Source organism: Nothobranchius furzeri, chromosome 5 (genome assembly GCF_043380555.1).
Source record: "Nothobranchius furzeri strain GRZ-AD chromosome 5, NfurGRZ-RIMD1, whole genome shotgun sequence".
Classification (NCBI taxonomy): Eukaryota; Metazoa; Chordata; class Actinopteri; order Cyprinodontiformes; family Nothobranchiidae; genus Nothobranchius; species Nothobranchius furzeri.
In genome coordinates this window covers 38,474,430-38,494,545 of record NC_091745.1, presented here as the reverse complement: position 1 = coordinate 38,494,545, position 20,116 = coordinate 38,474,430, and the positions used below count along the sequence as shown (strand labels likewise).

General features: G+C 43.3%; 1 protein-coding gene across 1 annotated transcript; it reads right to left on the bottom strand.

The window, feature by feature from the left end:
- Window positions 1-230: 230 nt before the first annotated feature.
- LOC107372957 (chemerin-like receptor 1) lies at window positions 231-4,497 on the bottom strand. The gene is given in 2 exon segments (XM_054740352.2): window positions 231-1,728; window positions 3,636-4,497. Coding segments are annotated over 2 exon segments (1,140 nt in total). The 5' UTR covers window positions 4,490-4,497; the 3' UTR covers window positions 231-1,442.
- Window positions 4,498-20,116: the final 15,619 nt, after the last annotated feature.

Below are 20,116 nucleotides of genomic sequence, written 5' to 3'. Positions count from 1 at the left end.
ATATATTAAGTACATATGTATGTACTTAATATATATATAATATATATAGTGCATATATTAAGTACATATATATATGTACTTAATATATGTATATATATAGTGCATATATTAAGTACATATATATATGTACTTAATATATGCACTATATATATATATAGTACATAGCCTGGCAAGCCAGTCTAAATAAATGTATTATTTAGTCTGGCCACGCTCCATTGACGGCTCTCGGTTGTGGGGCGGGTTCTACCGTTGTCTTTCAAATGATCTCCACATTCCACTGGACAAAGATGTGACATACTCTTGTTTCACTCTGTTGCATCATCCCACCCACCAGGCATATAAAGTGCCCTGATTGGCCCACAAAGCGGATAAAGCTCTGTGATTTGTTCACTAAGCAGATAGAGCACTATGATTGGCCCACCATTATGGACCAATCACAGCTCTTTATGTGTTTGAAACCCCTCTAGAGAGCTGTGATTGGCTAGCCAGAGTCCTGGTAGGAGCTGCGGAGGTTCCAATGGAGCATGCCTAGGCCATTCTTTGCAAAGCAAGAATTTGGTCTAGTTCACTAGGCTATATAGTACATATATATAGTACATATATTAAGTACATATATATGTACTTAATTAAACTTAAAAAAAACGTAACTACACAACAAGTTCAGAACTGTTTCCTTCTTTAAGATTAGATCTTGTTCAAACCGCGTATCTTTAAAACCACAGAAAGTAATTCACTTCTAAATAAAAGGGAACAGCGTCTTCAGATCAGAGCGCTTCTGTTTTCTCCCAGACCACAATATAGCATAGTTCCCACGCTGGTTTAAACGGACACGATTGGGTTATTTCTAGTGATCAGCACACCGCTTTGCTCCATTCAAACAAAAATCTGTCAGATAATTAACAGATAAAGACAAAACATGCTTTTATAAAAAGGAAAAAGTCAAAAGAATTCACTGTAAGCTTATTACACAACAGCTCTAATGTTTTGGATAACATGGTGCCTTTATACATGCCAGTAGCAATTTATACAGTCAAAAAAAAGCATAAAATGCAATTATGAAATAAAAAAACACGTCATGGACTAATTATAACAGCTGACACTGGCTAAGTTAGACCATTTGGGCCTGTGTGAACAGTGTCATGTGCTTAAATTCTCCTTATCCTGTTATTGGTGAAGATGAATTTGGGAGATTAACCTACTGTGAGCAACACATTTATTCTGCAGAAAAAGCACGTAAACACAGAGTCCACAGCGTCATTTTTATGGTGTGCAGGAAATGCAAGTGCAGATTGTATGTTAGGGTTATAATTTAGGGTAAAACTGCAGCAGCATGAGTTCTTGCCTTTTTTATGCCACGCAGAACAAAAAGTGTAAGAAAATACTTTAGATGAAAATATCAACAGTAACATTTAGACTGTACAGTTAAAGTCTTTGTGTGTTTTTCACACCTGAACATCAGAGAAGGACTTGTCCTTGCTTTGTATGGTGATCATTGAGTTTGTGTAGGTGTAGGAGCGAGACACTTCCTCCTGGAAGGCGTTCTCCAACACCTTCAGGATGGATTTACGGACTTTATCCTTGAAGTCTTGGCCCATGAACACATACAGCAGTGGGTTCATGCAGCTGTTGAGGAAGGCCAGGCTTGTTGCAATGGGGACTCCGATCATCACTATGTGGTTGAGAGTTTCATTGGTGTAATTTGTCATGTGACTGACCAACTCAATCAGACTCAAGCAAGGGCGTCAGTTTGTTTTCAGAATTGCTGGGGACAATAACCATACACTTGGGTGGGGTTTAAAAATTGCTGGGGACAATAAAGTAGGCTAGCACAGGGGTCGGCACCCCGCGAGTCTGGAGCCGCATGCGGCTCTTCCATCCATCTGATGCGGCTCTCTGTCTGTAAAATAATGAATGGATATTTAAATAAAATGCTTTATATTTTACTGCATTAATTTTACATCTGTATGCCAATTCTAAATATAAAGATTGTCTGCGTAAACCTGAACAGGTCCAACCCGGTCTTACTGTGAGACCGGGTTGGCGCGTCACGCTTGTGCGTAATCATAGGCACTTTCTGAGCTGAAGAGGATGTGAGATTCTGGGATTCTCCTCAGACAGGCTCCTGGATGTGTCGCCACATTGGAGACGGGAACAAGCACTATTCAGCCAAAGTTTCATAATCAGGGAACATTTTCTAAGTGACAAGTCTCTCTGAGAGACCGGGTTTGGAAAACACTCGCTTCAGTGGGAGGAACCTTCCGCATGCGCTCTGGTTCTCTGGGTGGCTCTGGGGTTAATCAAGTTTAATTGTTTCTCGTTGCAACAATCTTCACAGGAAGGCAAAACAGTTAAACGGCAGGTTACATATATTTCCATTTGACTGTTTATTTTGACAGATGAACTCAAGGATGTTGCTTGGTTTGAAAGAATCACCCCGACGCACACTGATGCGCATGGATGAGCTGACATTTTAATCGTTAACGCACATCGCGGAGGTAAAATATTCCCATCAGAACATCAGAGCTTTATACTGGACACTGTGTTCAGCGCGGCTCAGAGCGCCCACGGTGGACAGTGGGATGAAGATCTGGGGTTCGCAGCGCAGTGCAGAACGGCGCATGCGATAAGATTTCCTCCCACTGAAACAGTCTGGAAACCCGGTCTCTCTGAGGGATGTGTCACTTGGAAAAATGTTCTTTTTATGAAATTATGAAACTTTGGCTGAACAGCGCTTGTTTCCGTCTCTAATATGGAGACGCATGACGCGTAGAGACATTTGATCACGCACAAAGTTTATGTGGAGCAGAAGCGGTCGGGCCACGGCAGGTGAAACGTTCCTAGCCTACATGAAGTGTAACTGTTTAATTGTAACATTAATATGTTACTGGACACGCTGGTCTGGTTGGTTAGACCAGTGTTTGAAGTGGAACACACACACACACACACACACACACACACACACACACACACACACACACACACACACACACACACACACACACACACACACACACACCAATTAAAATAATGCTGATAGCGTGGACTAGAAGACAGGTGATGGTTTACATGTTTAAATGATGATCAGGCTGCTGTAAAATGTAATCTCCATCCACATCCAGACACAATTATCCTCTATTCTTTCTCTATTTGCTCTGCTCTTGTCTGGGCCGATCAGCTGATGGTGCTCGCCACGCGCCTAACTAGCGGCTGATGCACATTTTACGCATTTGGAGAGGTGGGCTGGATGCTTTGCGTTTACTGGAAGATGGTCCACTTAACGCACGGGTGTAGACTACATATTAATGACAAATGAATGTAAATTAAATTGTGAGTTTTTACTTCATATTTTATAAATAAAAAGGACGGGGGAACACATTTATGACGTCTTTTTAAACGAAATTTTCTAGCGCGACCTGCCTGCTTCACTTAAGTCACTGCTTATTAAGGTCCGTCCAAAATTACTGTGGGAAATGGGTAATAATGGCTCTTTGATGGGAACAGGTTGCCGACCCATAAGATCTGAGCTGGTAAAACAAAAATCCTCATCAGCAGGCGTTTTTGAAAGTGGGGGGGACACAGCTGCCAATCACAAATTTTGCCGGGGACATGTCCCCGGCGTCCCCGGTTAAAATGACGCCTATGGACTCAAGATGTGAAAAGGAGCCCAGCAGAGGAAGAAAGTGATGATGATGGCAGCGATTATCTTAAAGGGACGACTTGACTTGTTGGCCAGGGTGCGGTTTCTCCTGAGTCGGTGGATGATGATGGCGTAACAGGAGACGATGATGCTGAATGGGATGACAAACCCCAGCAGGAAGCGGGTGTGGATCATGGCTTGATGGCGAACGAGTTGTAGCTGAAGCTCAGATTCGGCTTCGGAGTCATTGGAGAGAGCAAAGTTGTTGAAGCAGTGAATTATGTCCTCGTTGTAATCTGCTGGTGCGGTATCTCTGAACACAAAATACGGAGCACTCAGAACCAAAGCCAGAGCCCAAACACACAGACTCACATAGGAAGCCTTGCGGACGTTTCTGTGATTCTGGGCCCAGACGGGCCACACCACAGACACACACCTGTCCACACTGATCACCACCAGGATGTAGACACTAGCAAACATGTTCAGGAAGCTAATGGTGCTGTTCAGCTTGCACATTAACCTCCCAAACAGCCAGTGAAAATCCATAGCTGTGTATGTCACACTCAGAGGCAGGAATGCCGTGAAGAGGAAATCAGCCACAGCAAGGTTGAGGAACCAGACCGTGATGACGGTTTTCTTCATCTTGAAGCCTGTGACCCAGATGACCACTCCATTCCCGAGTACTCCGAGGACAAAGGCCAAGGAGTAAACAATCAGAGACATGATGTTGAGAGACTGTCTCAGCTCAGTGTGGTCATCTTTGAGGCCAGCATCATCTGTGTAGTCATCAAACCAAGAGCCATTGTTCCCTGTTTCATCAGTTGAATCAATGTGGTAGGAAGAAGTGGTCATGAGCTCCATAATTCCTGCAAACATGCAAAAAAGAACATATAACTAAGGCCATTTTCCCTCACATAAGGTACATATTATTCAATATAATATATTCTTTTCATTCCATATATGCTTGTTGGTAAAATCATCAGACACAATGGTATAAACCTCACTGTTATGCAGACGTTACTCAGTCATATTTTCGCCTTGCCTGCCAGACTCCTCTGTTTAATTCTGCACAGAGAAAGGGTCTGGGAACTCTCCTATTCAAATAGCCCCACCCCCTGAGAATTGTCACCGAGCTATGGCGTTTAAAGCGTGCCACAACCCGTGCACGCGCATTGGGTCCACAGCGCGCGTGTGAACGGGACTCGCGAGCGAAAATATACATGGCGAGAGGTCATTTGTGCACTGAGAGGGAGCAAACTGTGTCTGTGAGCGCACAAGGATGTGCACAAGTGACAAACCTGCGTGCGCGCGTTGTCAACGAGCACACGGCAGAGGAAAACGTGCGCGCGGCAGCCTCTGTGCGCGCTCGGCAGCCTCTCTGCGCGCTCGGTTTCTGACTCCTGCTCGCTCGGCTGTAAGGGCTTTTGGCACTCTGGAGGCGTGGCCTGTGGCAGATCTTGTCTGTCCTCTGATTGGTTAGTTCACCCCGCACTTTACCCTCTATCTATATAAAAAAGTCAGATGTTCAGTTGTTGCTGGCATAGCTTAGCTGGGAGAGCGGGTGACTCTCGCCCCGGAGGATCCAGGTTCGAGTCCGGGCAAGGAAAATGTAGTGGACGTCATGTTAGTTTTTCTTAATTTCAGGTATTTTACAGTTGTGACCGTTCAACTGTCATTAAACGTCCGAATGTTTTCTGGGCAGTGTTTTAAAAAGTGCACATAAGCTAGATGGTTTTAACCATATAAAATTACATTTTTTGTGATACTGGAAAAATACATACTGAAATAAAACTACTGACTGAAAACTTTATGACTGTGGTTGTACAATATATGACTCACTAATACACTGCAAACTCCCTTAGAGTGGGGCTTCCAGAGAGAGAGAGAGAGAGAGAGAGAAGTTCTTGCCTCATTAATGAATTGTTTATTTTTTTCAGTATTTAATTGACAAATTATCCTTTCAAATAATTAATTGATGAGTTACATAATTGTCCATTTAGAATTGTTGAATGGACTGAGTCAAGTTTGGTGCACTTTATATATTTCAAAACATGTTTTTTTTTATTTTAATGATGCATATAAATAATTTAAATGTTAATTTAATGAAATATTTCTATTTTTTCATTACCTCACCCTTGTTTTGACAAAAACGGGACCTTGCTGGATAATATCATGGAGAAACTATTTGTTCACAGTACATGGCTCAGTGAGGATCTGTGTAAAAGAGGAGATACTCAGAAATCTGTCTGCAGATTGTTACAACCCAGACTGGAAGTGGTGGGCTGTAATAAGAAAGGAGACCAAACAGAGGAGTTGGGGGTTCAACATCTGATTTATTTAACAAAAGTAAGGATTTACTAAAGCAAGTTAGTGAACAGAAAATGGCCATCTCAAGGTTTTACTCGGATGTCCCTCAGCAGGGTGCAGCACTGTTGAAGGTCATCTGAATGAAAGCTTGATATGCAGTTTCTTTATGAAATGGACAATTATGTAACTCATCAATTAATTATTTGAAAGGATAATTTGTCATTTAAATACTGAAAAAAATAAACAATTCATTAATGAGGCAAGAACTTCTCTCTCTCTCTCTCTCTCTCTCTCTCTCTCTCTCTCTCTCTCTCTCTCTCTCTCTCTCTCTCTCTGGAAGCCCCACTCTAAGGGAGTTTGCAGTGTATTAGTGAGTCATATATTGTACAACCACAGTCATAAAGTTTTCAATCAGTAGTTTTATTTCAGTATGTATTTTTCCAGTATCACAAAAAATGTAATTTTATATGGTTAAAACCATCTAGCTTATGTGCACTTTTTAAAACACTGCCCAGCAAACATTCGGACGTTTAATGACAGTTGAACGGTCACAACTGTAAAATACCTGAAATTAAGAAAAATTAACATGACATCTACTACATTTTCCTTGCCCAGACTCGAACCTGGATCCTCCGGGGCGAGAGTCACCCGCTCTCCCAGCTGAGCTATGCCAGCAACTACTGAACATCAGACTTTTTTATATAGAGGGTAAAGTGCGGGGTGAACTAACCAATCAGAGGACAGACAAGATCTGCCACAGGCCACGCCTCCAGAGTGCCAAAAGCCCTTACAGCCGAGCGAGCAGGAGTCAGAAACCGAGCGCGCAGAGAGGCTGCCGAGCGCGCACAGAGGCTGCCGCGCGCGCACGTTTTCCTCTGCCGTGTGCTCGTTGACAACGCGCGCACGCAGGTTTGTCGCTTGTGCACATCCTTGTGCGCTCACAGACACAGTTTGCTCCCTCTCAGTGCACAAATGACCTCTCGCCATGTATATTTTCGCTCGCGAGTCCCGTTCACACGCGCGCGAGTCCCGTTCACACGCGCGCTGTGGACCCAATGCGCGTGCACGGGTTGTGACACGGGTATGACGCGATACCGAGCCAATCAGCACTGAGTAGCGTACGTCACACACCACAATGCCGAGTTTGCCATAAACATGGCGACTGAAGCGGAGTTCGCTGCAGCTCTTTTCTCTGTTCTAAATGACTTGGACACGTCTTTAAAACCACAACAAGTAGAAGTGCTAAAAGCCTTTTTTCTAAAGAAAGATGTTTGCGCTGTCGCCATACGCCATTTTTGACTACAGCTAAAAAACTACAGCGTCGCAGACGTCACACACAGCGATGCTCAGTTTCTCATAAACAACGAAGACATGTTTTTGGCTTCCCGCCCTTTTTGGAGTTTTACTTTGGGCATTTATCCCTAATAAAGGACTTTACTTTTTTCTACAACTCCTGCCTCGTGTCATCCTGGTTACTGCATCTTGGGTCCTAACCTCCTCCTGGCTCACATCGTGACAACAGCGGCAGAGTTTGCTTTGGCTCTTTCCTCTGTTTTAAATGACTTGAATGTCTTTAAAACCACAACAAGTAGAAGCGCTAAAAACATTTCTTCTTCTAAAAAAAGATGTTTGCGCCGTTGCTAGACGTCTTTTTTTTACTTCAACTAAAAAACTATAGCGTTGCGTGGTACAATCAGCATTTCCGTCTTTTTTCTGATTGTTTATTTTTGAGCTGGCTAGTCCCGCCTCTCATGTCCCTCTCTGCCTTTGAGTAACCAGACAAACTCTGCACAGTTCTGATTGGCTCGGTGAGAATTCTCAGGGGGTGGGGTTATTTGAATAGGAGAGTTACCAGACTCTTTCTCTGTGTAGAATTAAACAGAAGAAGAGTGTGGCAGGCCAGGCTAGTAATATTTATCCATAAATCTCAATGAACCTAATCAGTTAAGTAGATTACGGGCTTGTCTTGAAGACATAAAAATCTGGATGACTCAACCATCAAGCTCCTCCATATCTGTGTGAACTTGTCCATTACTACAACCCGCCGTGTGCTCTCAGGTCCGAAGATAAGCTCCTCCTAGCTGTTCCAAATGCACGTTTAAAAAGCCGTGGAGAAAGGGCTTTCTCTGTCTGTGCACCGAAGCTGTGGAACGCATTACCACTGCTAGTGAGGCTAGCACCAACAGCTAGCATTTTTAAATCACACTTGAAAACTCACTACTTCAACCTAGCGTATACCACATAATTATGAACCTCAGTCACAACTGCATTGTTGAAAAATGGACTTTACAATATCAACTTCGGCATTATTCTGGTTCTTTTTAAAAATGTTTTTCTAATTTTTTATTCTCCCTGTGTTTTATTGATTTCTACCTGTTAGTTCTGGGAATTTTGTTGTATTTCCTTTTTATCTTTTATCTGTGTTCGACATGATTGTATAATTTTTTGCTGGTTTAATTAACTAACATTTTTAGTGTACAGCACCTTGTTTGGTTGTAATGCCTTACTGAATGCGCTTTATAAATAAAATTGGATTGGATTGGAACATTCTGCTGTTAAATACAGACAAGACTGAAGTTGTCATCTTTGAACCAGAACCTCTGAAAAGGAAACTTAGTCAATCACTTGTTTTGAACGGCATTAAATTAGCCTCCAAGAACAAAGTAAAGAACCTTGGTGTCATCTTTGACCAGGACATGTCATTCAAATCTCATGTTAAACAGGTTTGTAGGATTTTCTTCTTCTACCTCTGGAATATTGCTAAGATTAGAAGCATCCTTTCCACGATTGATGCTGAAAAACTTGTTCATGCATTTATTACCTTAAGACTGGATTACTGTAATTCATTACTATCAGGAAGTCCACAGAATGTAGTTAAAAGTCTTCAGCTTGTCCAAATTGCTGCGGCTAGAGTTCTGATGAGAATTAAAAAGAGAGATTATATCTCTCCTGTCTTAGCTTCCCTACATTGGCTGCCTGTTAAATTCAGAATAGAGTTTAAGATCCTCCTACTCACATATATAGCTCTAAACCCTCCCACTGTCTTCATGGGTGACCCAGCAAAGAAAGTTGACCATTGATCAGGATTGATGGTTTATCCCTTGAGGTCCCCGTGGCAAGGGTGAGGAGTCAGCACCACCTCAGGAGGGTTATCAATTGAGCCATCGCTAGGTAAACAAACAGGTATAAAGCCAGGAATGCTGAAAGGGGGTGTAAACATTTCAGCGGTGACTGAAATCAAATTAGAAATGAAGAGACAATACCCAGGGCTTTTTAAAGGTGTAGGAAAGCTTAACACAAAACAAATAAGCTTGTGCACTGATGATAAAGTGACACAGATGGCACTGCCCCTAAGACATGTTCCTTTTGACCTAAGAGAGGCAGTGGAAAAAAATCGCTACTTTTAGACATGGACATTATAGAAAAGGTTGAAGGGCCCACACCATGGGTTATTCCGGTGGTAGTTGAGTAGATGAGTTACTGCAAGGAATTAATGGATCAGTGATTTTCTGTTAATCTGATCGGAAGTGAGGATACCACCAAATGGAGCTATATCGAGGGAAATCCCCACTTTTCTCGTACTCACACGAACATACAGTCACAAGAGGCTTGTGTTTGGCGTGCTAGTTCATTATACCAACATGAGGTTGCAAGTACTCTTGCTGCATTAAGGGCATGAAAAATCTTTCAGATTATATCATCTGTTACATGAGCAGAAGTTTGACAGAGTGTGAGAGAAGATATTCACAGACGGAGAGAAAAGCCCTGCCACTTGTCTGGGCTTGTGAATGGTTTCATCCATATATTTACGAACAAAAAAGTTTGAGTTAGTCCGTTGTCAAAACTGTGTACCAGGTTGGAGAGATGGGTGTTGAGACTACAGCCATATGACTTTAAAGTGGTCCACATACCGGAAAAAGATACGTTGTCCAGGCTACTGAGGAGCGGTGATAACATGGTCATTCACAAGCATGAAGTAGAAGATTATGTCAGATTTGTGGCTAAGATGGCTACTCCAAGTGCAAGTAGACAAACTTTCTGCAGGAGATGAAAAACTCTGTGAGATGAGATATGCATTACAGAGCGGCCGCTATGAGAAATGTTTGACCTTTGCACAAATTTCCTCCAAGATAAGTGTCTTAGGACACCTAATTCTGAGAGAGACTAGACTCATTCTACCACAATCCTTAAGCGAGAGAGAGAGCCTTAGAGTTCACTTATGAAGGACATTTGGGCATCATAGCCACAAAACAACATCTGCAGAGCAAGGTGTGGTGGCCAGGGATGAGTGAAGAAGCAGAGACATATATTTAAATGTGTCATGGTTGCAAGTTAGTGTCACAGCCAGCTGCACCAGAGCCACTATAACCAACACCATTACCAGATGGTCCTTGGTAAGATGTTGCCACAGATCTATTAGTACAACTTCCAACTGGACATTTTATCCTGTTAGTTAAATACTATTACATTAGATATTATGAATATGAGATTCTCCACTCAACCACTGCTGACAGAATAATGGATGGAGTGTGTTTTCAGTCGACATGGGCAACCCATCACCATCAGGTCAGATTGTGGACCCCAGTTCATATCAACGTTAATGTTTTGTCTTCCATTGTCTTTTTTCCTAAATTTTTGCATCACGAGTCTTTTCATCAATCCCTAAAAGCCACAGTGAGAAAACAACAGAATGACCACACAATAACTAATGCAACACTGATAAATGACCTAAATAACAAAAATAGGATGATGCCTCCCTGTTTTATTTAGTAGTGGTAAAGTAGAAAGTTCCATAAATAACCTAATTGAAAAACAAATAAGGTTCCCTGTTGACAGAACAGAAACAACTCAAAGATTTCTTTCATTAAATGTAATTTTATCCATTGATCTGATTTAATTATCAGCAACATGGTTTCTATCACTATAGGAAAAAGACAAATTTAAAATGTTCTAATGACAACAACCTAACAACATACCTTTGTCAAAACCTTCTAGTTGTTCCGGGTTGATGAAGCGGGTTTTCCTGATCAGACTCTGAACGTGAACTTATCTAAGTGTGATAGCTGTCACTCACTTGATCAAGGCGGACTTAAAAGGTGCAACAGATTCCTGTAGCACAGACTTTTACTTCACTTCAGAAATGCTAAATTTAATGATTAGTTGAATATAAAACTTTATAACTGTAGCAATTGCAAAATAGCAATATTACTGTATATTTTTTGCTTCTCATTCATTGCAAAGTGGTTTCTAAATTAAGTCTAATTTTATCTTTTTTTGTCTAAAAAAACAACAACAAATCTTCTGAAAAGTAGCCTTACTTAAGATAAGGTACATCTCACTGTTTTGTTGGTACAGATTTCCTTGTTTTGAATTAAGAAATTTACCAATGGGGTAAGCCAAAGTTGCTTGGCTAGAATTCTTAAAAGAAGCAAAGGAATAAAATTTTTCATTAACCTTAAAAATAAGACAGCATTTCTAAAAATTAGGCTTTTTTGCTTGATTAGAAGTCAGTTTTTGCAGTGTTGTTTTACGGAATTATGAAATAAGTTTGTAAAGTCAATTATCTGTTTGGGTTCAGGTGTTTGCATTTTTATGATTTTCAAAATTATGAAGGAAAAGCATAAAGTCAAATTGCTCCACATATTAACACAACATGAAAGAGTGAATATTGACTAGAAAACAGGAACCCTAACAGCTTAATCTGTTCATAGACTGCAGTGGACAGTCTCCATCTCTTTCAGTAAATGTTATCTCTATGTTGTTTCTAGGAAGTGAAAAGACACATTTCTCTCTAGACATGAAGCTATATCTGCCTGAAATAATGATAATGGTTTTGTATGTGCCGTTTTATGTTAGCTTTTCATTTTAGTAAAACCGCAGATTACGAATTACAGATCTTTCAAGCCCTGTCAAAGCATGAAAATTCAAATAAAATAAAAAAATTCTTTAATAAACCCAGAGGGGAATTATCTTTTTACATTTGTTATTAAATGCAGAGACAGCGTGCCGTGTTTTATAAAACTTCTATAGAGCACACGAGACAGACCAGAACTATCTTAAAGCTCCTAGATCTGTTGGCTCTTCTGAACTAGGCGCAGGAACATCATTTATAATCTGGGGCCTCATTTATAAAACTTGGCATATAATTCTTACTGAAACTCAATTTAAAGGTAAACTAAGTAACTATCGTGAAGTTCTCAGACTCCAGGAGTTACTTTATAAACGTTTATTAACAGGCTCTCCACCATGACAGTTCTCCATCAACACTCTTCTAACCCAACTCTCCCATAATGCCTTGGTCAACAGTGCCCTCTTGTGGCTGGAGTTGAACCTCAAGTTAATCACATCACAGTAACTGTCATATTTTAAATAATTTTTTGAGCCAGTAGGTGCTAAAATTACTCTACATGTAGCCCTTCCATAGCGCTCGCTCCACCATGCCCAGCCTGGCCAGGTTGACTACACACACATCCTTCAAACAAAGAATTCTTATGAAAAAGTTAAAGGCTCCAGCTCTCAAATGAATGGGAGTGTGTTGTTGATTTTGATTAGATTTTTAACCTATGAGATGTGATTCTTAAACTGGTTGCCTGCCATTTGCTTAAAGTTGTGCTAAATAAAACGACCAAACTATATCAAGTAAAGTAGTTGATATTCCTTTTGTTCAAGTTCAAGTTCAAGTTTATTTATATAGCGCCAAATCACGACAAGAGTCGTCTCAAGGCACTTCACATAATAAATATTCCAATTCAGGACAGTTCATTAGGCCAATCAGAAATAATGTTTCCTATATAAGGAACCCAGCAAATTGCATCAAGTCACTGACTAGTGTCAGTGACTATACAGCAATCCTCATACTAAGCAAGCATGGAGCGACAGTGGAGAGGAAAACACCCTTTTAACAGGAAGAAACCTCCAGAGAATCCCGGCTCAGTATAAGCAGCCATCCTCCACGACTCACTGGGGATCGAGAAGACAGAGCAGACACACACACACACACACGCACGCACGCACGCACGCACGCACGCACGCACACTCACAAAGACTAGTAATGTGTCTATAGTTATATTGTGATGTCTTAGTAAATATTCTATTTGGTGAGAGATAAACTTTATTGTATTTATCCTAGTTGATCTATAATTAAACGGATAAACTAGTGGTAGCACATCCAACGTCAAGGAAAGCAAAAAGCCATTATCAGGAGAGGGAGAATGTTTTAGTGGTTAGCAGCAGTGTGCTAGTCGATGGCCCCCTCCATGAGGCCACCACAGCTCAGCAGAACGTCGTTGTAGCTTCTTCTGGGGAGAAAAACACTTAGAGAGAAAATAAAGTTAACAGCTGAAATTGCAGAAAATAGTACAGTTAAAGAGCAGACTGTAGAAGAAAGCAGTAGAGTGTGAAAAGTGGTCAGTGTGTCCTCCAGCAGTCTAAGCCTTAAGCAGCATAACTACAGAGATAACTCTGGATAATCTATCCTATTTAGATGGAGGCATGTTGGAGTCAGGGCAAGGGAGAGCCGTCTTTACCGACTGTACACTCCACCTCCCTGTACTCCCCCACTTGTCCAGATTTAGGCTAACATCAGATTTTATTTTATTTTATTTATTTATTTATTTTTTTACCGTGTCCTGTCTGGCTGTGAAGCAAGCAGAATTGATTTCTGAATGCTGGTGACAAGCCTTACAGATTTACTCTCAGGTGGAGCATCAAAGCGTCTGCTTTTAATGTCACGCCTGATACTTAAAACTTTATTGTTATTGTTGTTGAATGCTTTGTAATTCCAACCAGACACGGAGACAGAGGTGAAAGAGAAAGGAAAAGAAAAGGTGGGGAGAGAGAGAGAGAGAGGGGGGGGGGGGGGGTCCACAAAAATAAACAATGAACAAGAGTCTGCTTCTAGACCTGCAGAAAAAGACAAAAAAAGGGACACAACAACAATACAACAAGATCTAGCTATCACTGCGTCAACTTGATGAAAAAATATATAATCAACATTGCTTAACTAAAGAATCACGATAATAAATCACAGTGCATTAAGTGCCCACCATAGTCTTAAGACCTGTGTTTAACGTGCCCAAGCCCATACTTTTGAGAGCACCATGTGAGCACCTGTGTGTGTACACGCGCTTGTTTATTTAAGGTTTCTCTATAGGAGCGTCCAACAGAGAGTGTGAGGGACCACAGATCCGCCCCCCAAAGATGCGCAGGAGACGGGGGGAGCTCCAAGTCCCAGAGATCCAGGCGCTGCCCCAGAACACAGGAACCCCAAGGAGACTGCAACCAGAAAGGCCCCCGCCCCCCTCGAGAGGCACAGAGGATCGCCCCGGGGGGCCACAACCAGCAGCCGGCAGAGGCCCGGGAGACATCAGCGGCAAGCCCACAGGCCCGCCCGCAGCCTCCCACCCCTAGCCGGCCGAGCCCGGGACCCAGCGACCCGGGACCCAGGGGCGACCACCCCGGCTGGGGACCCAGCAGAACCCAGGGACCCAGACCCCACCAGGCAGCCACCGGGATCTATCAGGCAGATGCCAAAATCTTAAACCCCCAGACCCGGTTGCCACGAACACTCAGGCAGACCATGGCACAACCCCTCACACCAGGTGTGGCAGGGGGAGGGGGGACAAAGATCTATATCATCAAGAGAAGTTCCAGGAGAGGGGAGGAGTCAAAGGCCCCACCTGACATATACAGTCATACACAAACACAGTCACACACTCTCTCCCTCATACTCACACATGCACATACAACCCAAGACTTACAAAAATGCACGCCGGACACCCACTCATGCTCCCCATACACACCCTATTCACTCTGGTCCCGGTACTGCTGCACATTGGGTACAACCATCACCGGTAACCAGAGTTTGACCCCTTCTGCTTGGGTGCTGATGAGCAGGCTCGCCCGCCCAACGCTGAGCACAGCAACCCACCACCCCAGACCCCAAAAAGACGGCGAGATCTCCCTCCTAGCCTCCCGCCCCAGGAAGCCTAGCAACAACAGAGGTGGCTAAGACCCCTAGTCTCCCTCCGCCTGCTCCAATATAGTGTTGTGTGATCATGAGGTGTATTCCATGGCTGTGGTGAGTGGGCAGTGCGGGCATCATCCGGCCTATTTCAGCTGATGCCACCACACCACTCCACTTACACCCGCAGCCATCAGTGTCTAAGTGCGGTTTAAAATTGGAAGTGGGCACCGGCACCCGGGAGGAGGCTGAGATATCCCCCTGCCAAATGCCGTTGAATGTGCTCACTCCCAAGGCCCTAAGTGTGTGTTTGTGTGGAATGTCGTCAGTGGAAGTGTATAAGGTGCAAATAAAATTGGGGGGCAGGTTGCCAGGGGAATGCGGAAATGGGGTCCATACCCGCACTCCCTGACTTGCCCACCCCCCAAGGTCCTATGTGTATGCTTGTGTGATGATGTGAGGGAGCAGGAGGAGATAAATATGCGGGGATGGGGAGGAATGGCTGGTTGGGCTTAGCCCTCCAGGGAGCCAGCTCCCCTACTGGCCCCAATAGGCACCTCTGTTGTCAAACTGCCACCCAGGGCATGGAGACCCCAGCCCTATCCTGCCAGGGCCCAAAGCAGCAGCATTACAGAGCCTCACGGAGTCTGAGGGCACCAACCCAGCCCCACCCCAGCAGAATATCTATGCCCATCCCTGCATTTGCACAACTTCCAGAATATATAAGACATGGGACATCCAGGTAAGGTTGGGTCCTCCCCCTCCTGGACCTCCCCCTCCCTTGTGATGGAACAGCAGAGGATCCAAGGTCTACCTGAGGCCCCCGAACCCGGGCCAGGCACTGCTGCGTGTTCCTGCCTTCTTCCCGGCAGCATACATGTCAGGACCCGACCCCCAAGGCCCCGCCCAGATCCCCACACGGGGCCGGCCACCCCCAAACCCCGAGCCCCCAGGCCCCCACCCAGACCTGCCCAGGGGCATTGCAGCCGCCAGGCAGTGACCCATGACCGCCGCCAAGATCCCCAAGGGGCCCCACTCACAACTGCCAGTAGTCCACCCCCCGAGGCAACCCAAGCACCTCCAGAGGGGGGCAACGGCCCCCCAGTCCCAGACACCCCCCAGTGAACCCACCTCCAGGGAACATCCGGATACTCCAAACTCAGACCCCACACCCACCTAACATCAGATTTTAACCATAGGCCCTATAAAATAAAAATGTTTTAAGCCTATTCTTAAAAGTAGACAAAGTGTCTGCCTCACGGTCTAAAGCTGGGAGCTGGTTCCACAGGAGAGGAGCCTGATAACTAAAAGATCTGCCTCCCATCCTAATTTTAGATATTCTGGGAACCACCAGTAGACCTGCAGTCTGAGAGCGAAGTGCTCGGTTAGGAACGTATGGAACAATCAGATTCCTAATGTATGATGGACCTTGATTATTAAGAGCTTTATATGTGAGAAGAAGGATCTTGAAATCTATTCTGAATTTAACAGGTAGCCAATGTAGGGAAGCTAAGACAGGAGAGATATGATCTCTCTTTTTAATTCTCATCAGAACTCTAGCTGCAGCATTTTGGACAAGCTGAAAACTTTTAACTACATTCTGTAGACTTCCTGAGAGTAATGAATTACAGTAATCCAGTCTTGATGTAATAAATGCATGAACTAGTTTTTCAGCATCACTCCTGGAAAGTATGCTTCTAATCTTAGCAATATTCCGAAGGTGGAAAAAGGAAATCCTACAAACCTGATTAACCTGGGATTTGAATGACATGTCCTGGTCAAAGATGACACCAAGGTTCTTTACTTTGTCCTCAGAGACTAATGTAATGCCATTCAGGTCAGGCGATTGGCTAAGCAATTTCCTTTTCTGGATTTCTGGTCCAAAGATGAGAACTTCCGTCTTGTCTTGATTTAAAAGCAAGAAGTTTAGAGTCATCCATTTGTGTAGGTGTTGGGAAATAATTTTTCGGGTGTCACATACCCCCAAATCCCTTTGTACCTTTCTCAGTGGCCTAGTGGTAGAGTGTCCGCCCTGAGACTGGGAGATCAGGAGTTCGACTCCTGGTCGGGTCATACCAAAGTCTTTGAAAAAATGGGACCCAATGCCTCCCTGCTTGACAGTCAGTATTAAGGGGTTGGATTGGGGGGTTAAACCACCAAATAGTTCCCAAGCGCGGCTTGTCTGCAGCTCACCGCTCCCCCAGGGGATGGGTCAAATGCGGAGAATAAATTTCGCACACACACCTGTGTGTGTGACAACTAATGGGACTTTAACTTTTAACTTTAACTATCATCACCACAGTTCTTCTATCCATATATCTATCTTTTCCTTTGATCCAGTCCTTACACTACCCTCTGCATTTACTTGTCTGTCTGTCTGTCTTTTAATTTTTTTACGTTTTTATCTTTTTATGTCTTTAATCTATTTTATCTATCTTATCTGTCTATTCTTCCATTTTTATTTCATTTTTAATTTTACTTATATATATATATATATATATATATATATATATATATATATATATATATATATATATATTTATTTTTTAGAATTGTTGTTGTTTTTATTTCTTTATGGCTTCTATCAGTCATTGCAGCATCAGCCGTCTGCTTTTCTGTGCTAAAGTCCTAACAAATCCATCCATATCCAGGCCTGTTATGGCCTTCTCGTGAGCCAGAATGACTGAATTTCTTTTTCTCTCATGTAGCGTAGTACGGCGGGACGGGGTAAGAACACGAAACAAGGTGTAGAAAGAGCTCTCGCATGATGCTGCTGATATTCCAATCACAACGGAGGTTACATACATGCGATGGAGCTGAGGAAAGGCATTCTTATACCCGTGTAGATATGTTCAAATGGTGGAGAAGTCTACAAACTCTTCACTGTTATCATCATCAGTCTTTTTAAATTCTTTCTCCAACATTATTTTTGCAACAAGAATCTCATTGGAAAGTTTGTCACTTCCTGTCATTTTCTGCAGATGACTTAACATGTCAGGATCCAGAAGAGACGGAGACTGAGGTTGAAGGCAGTCAACGGCTTTCATGAGATCAGGATTGCTTTTGGAGAATCTTGTCTCCATCTCTACAACAACTAGGTCCAAAATGTTGAGAAGAGCTCTCTTCAGAGCCTGGCTAGGAGATGTGGAGTCTTCTGCGTGGCACACAGTGGACATTACAACACTACCTGTTAGCAGTGAGCTTGTTTCTTTGTCTTTTAGCAGCTGGTGCAGGTGTGCTGGTTAATGCCTCACTTTCCTCCTCTCTCATCTGCCTCAAAGCCTGCAGAGATGCACTGACTACTTCTGAAGCACAGCACAGGTCAACAGAATGAGACTGCAGCATAATTTGCAGACTTCAAGGAACCCAGAACTTTTAGGAGGAATTTTCCTATTTCAAAGAAATTGTGCCTCCTTAACATCAACAACAGTCCTGATGTCTCTGTACAGATATCAACAGCAGCAGCTCTGTCCTCTGTAACCTCTGCAGGATACTCATGATAGCATCCTGATTCTCCACAAGGCACTTGGTCACATAATGGTGGCTTGTCCACCTGTCGTTTCAGGGAGGGAACGTCATAGTTCTGTGATTCATAATGACGGTGGAAGAATGAGTATAGAGATCCTGAAAGTCAGTGCCTTGATGCAGTTTTCTGGGTTCCTTATATAGGAAACATTTTTTCTGATTGGCTTAATGAACTGACCTGAAATGGAATGTTTTATGTGAAGTGCCTTAAGACGACTCTTGTCGTGATTTGGTGCTATATAAATAAACTTGAATTGAATTGAACTGAAAGATCAAAAAAGGTTTTTGCACATGGCTCTGCCTGCATTGCATGGACCACTGCCAAGTGCAGCTGGTGGTTGTAGCATTGGATGTAGGGAACATCCTTCCCACCTTCTTCTGCAGTAAGGCCTGAACCCCACCCCTGACCCACTCATGACAGAAGCTCCATCATAGCACTGGCTGATCATTTCAGCTGCACTATAGCCTGAGTCAGAGAGATGCTCAAGAGTTTGGGTGATAATAAAATCAGCATTTGACTGACTGAGGTCAAGCAGACCGATCAGGTGTTCCTCTGGAATGCCATCACAGACAAATCTAACCATGACTGACTGATTCTCCACATTGCATCTGTCCCTAGTTCCATCACTTTTACTGCAAAACCCAGCACAATCTGCTTTGTCATAATTATCTTTGATCTTTTTAATACCGTTTTTGCCAGTGTTGCAGTTATTTCGTTTTGCATGTTGTGACATGTGTATGTTGCATTTTCTGGGATGTGTTTGTTTATTTCATTAAATTTGGAGTCTTTGGCCAGTGTGTAGTCAACCATTTTTGAGAACAGTCCTGCAGAGAAATCATTACCGCTTTCCACAATAGTTCATTTACTGCTAGGAACTGAACTACTTCTCCAATAGTTTTACATAATATCTGTTTTTCTCGATTTGTGTGGGACTTACCTATTGTTTACCCTGTGGCCTCTCTTTGGGACATTTCAGACCAGCTTTTTCATTTTTAATGTGGCATTGACTTGATGCATGCTTTGTGAATCCCTTGTCCTTTTCCAGTGCTGTTTTCCAATTATTAAATCCTTGTTTTGTGAAAACCAAATCCCTATCATTGTTCTTCCCCCCAATTTACAACATGGGAGACAAAAGCACGCATCCAGCTGTACTGAATATTCCAGCCATGGTCTCCCACAATACCAGGCAGGGCAAAATGAGTGCATGTTCTTCCCAAAATGGCGCTTGGGGAAAACAAGAGCGGTGGGTTGGGACCGGCTGTGCACTACTGTTCAGGCCTGTGTCACCCACAGCGACGGCTGGGTTGGTAGCGGCGGGGACAGCAGGAGGGGCTGCGGTGCTTGTGCAACTGGTTGTGGCGAGTTGAGAAGCACCGACGAGCTGGCTTCTGCCGCTAGTGCCTTAGCACTGTTGCTCGGTTTAGAAACCAGAAACCTGTGCATGTCGACTCGGTTCACTTCAAAAACAAATGAATGAAGAGAACGAGGCAAACTAAAACCATGAGAAAGAGTAACCAAATAATTCCAGTGACCAACAGCAGAAGAAAACTTCAACCAGTGGCTCAGCTCAGATAAGAACGGTGCGTCTCTGTGTTCTGCTGCTGACTGTCTGGGAGAGTGTGAAGCGAGTGAGACACAGAGAACAAAGTGCAGTGGCTGGCCACACCATCCCTATGCACCTACC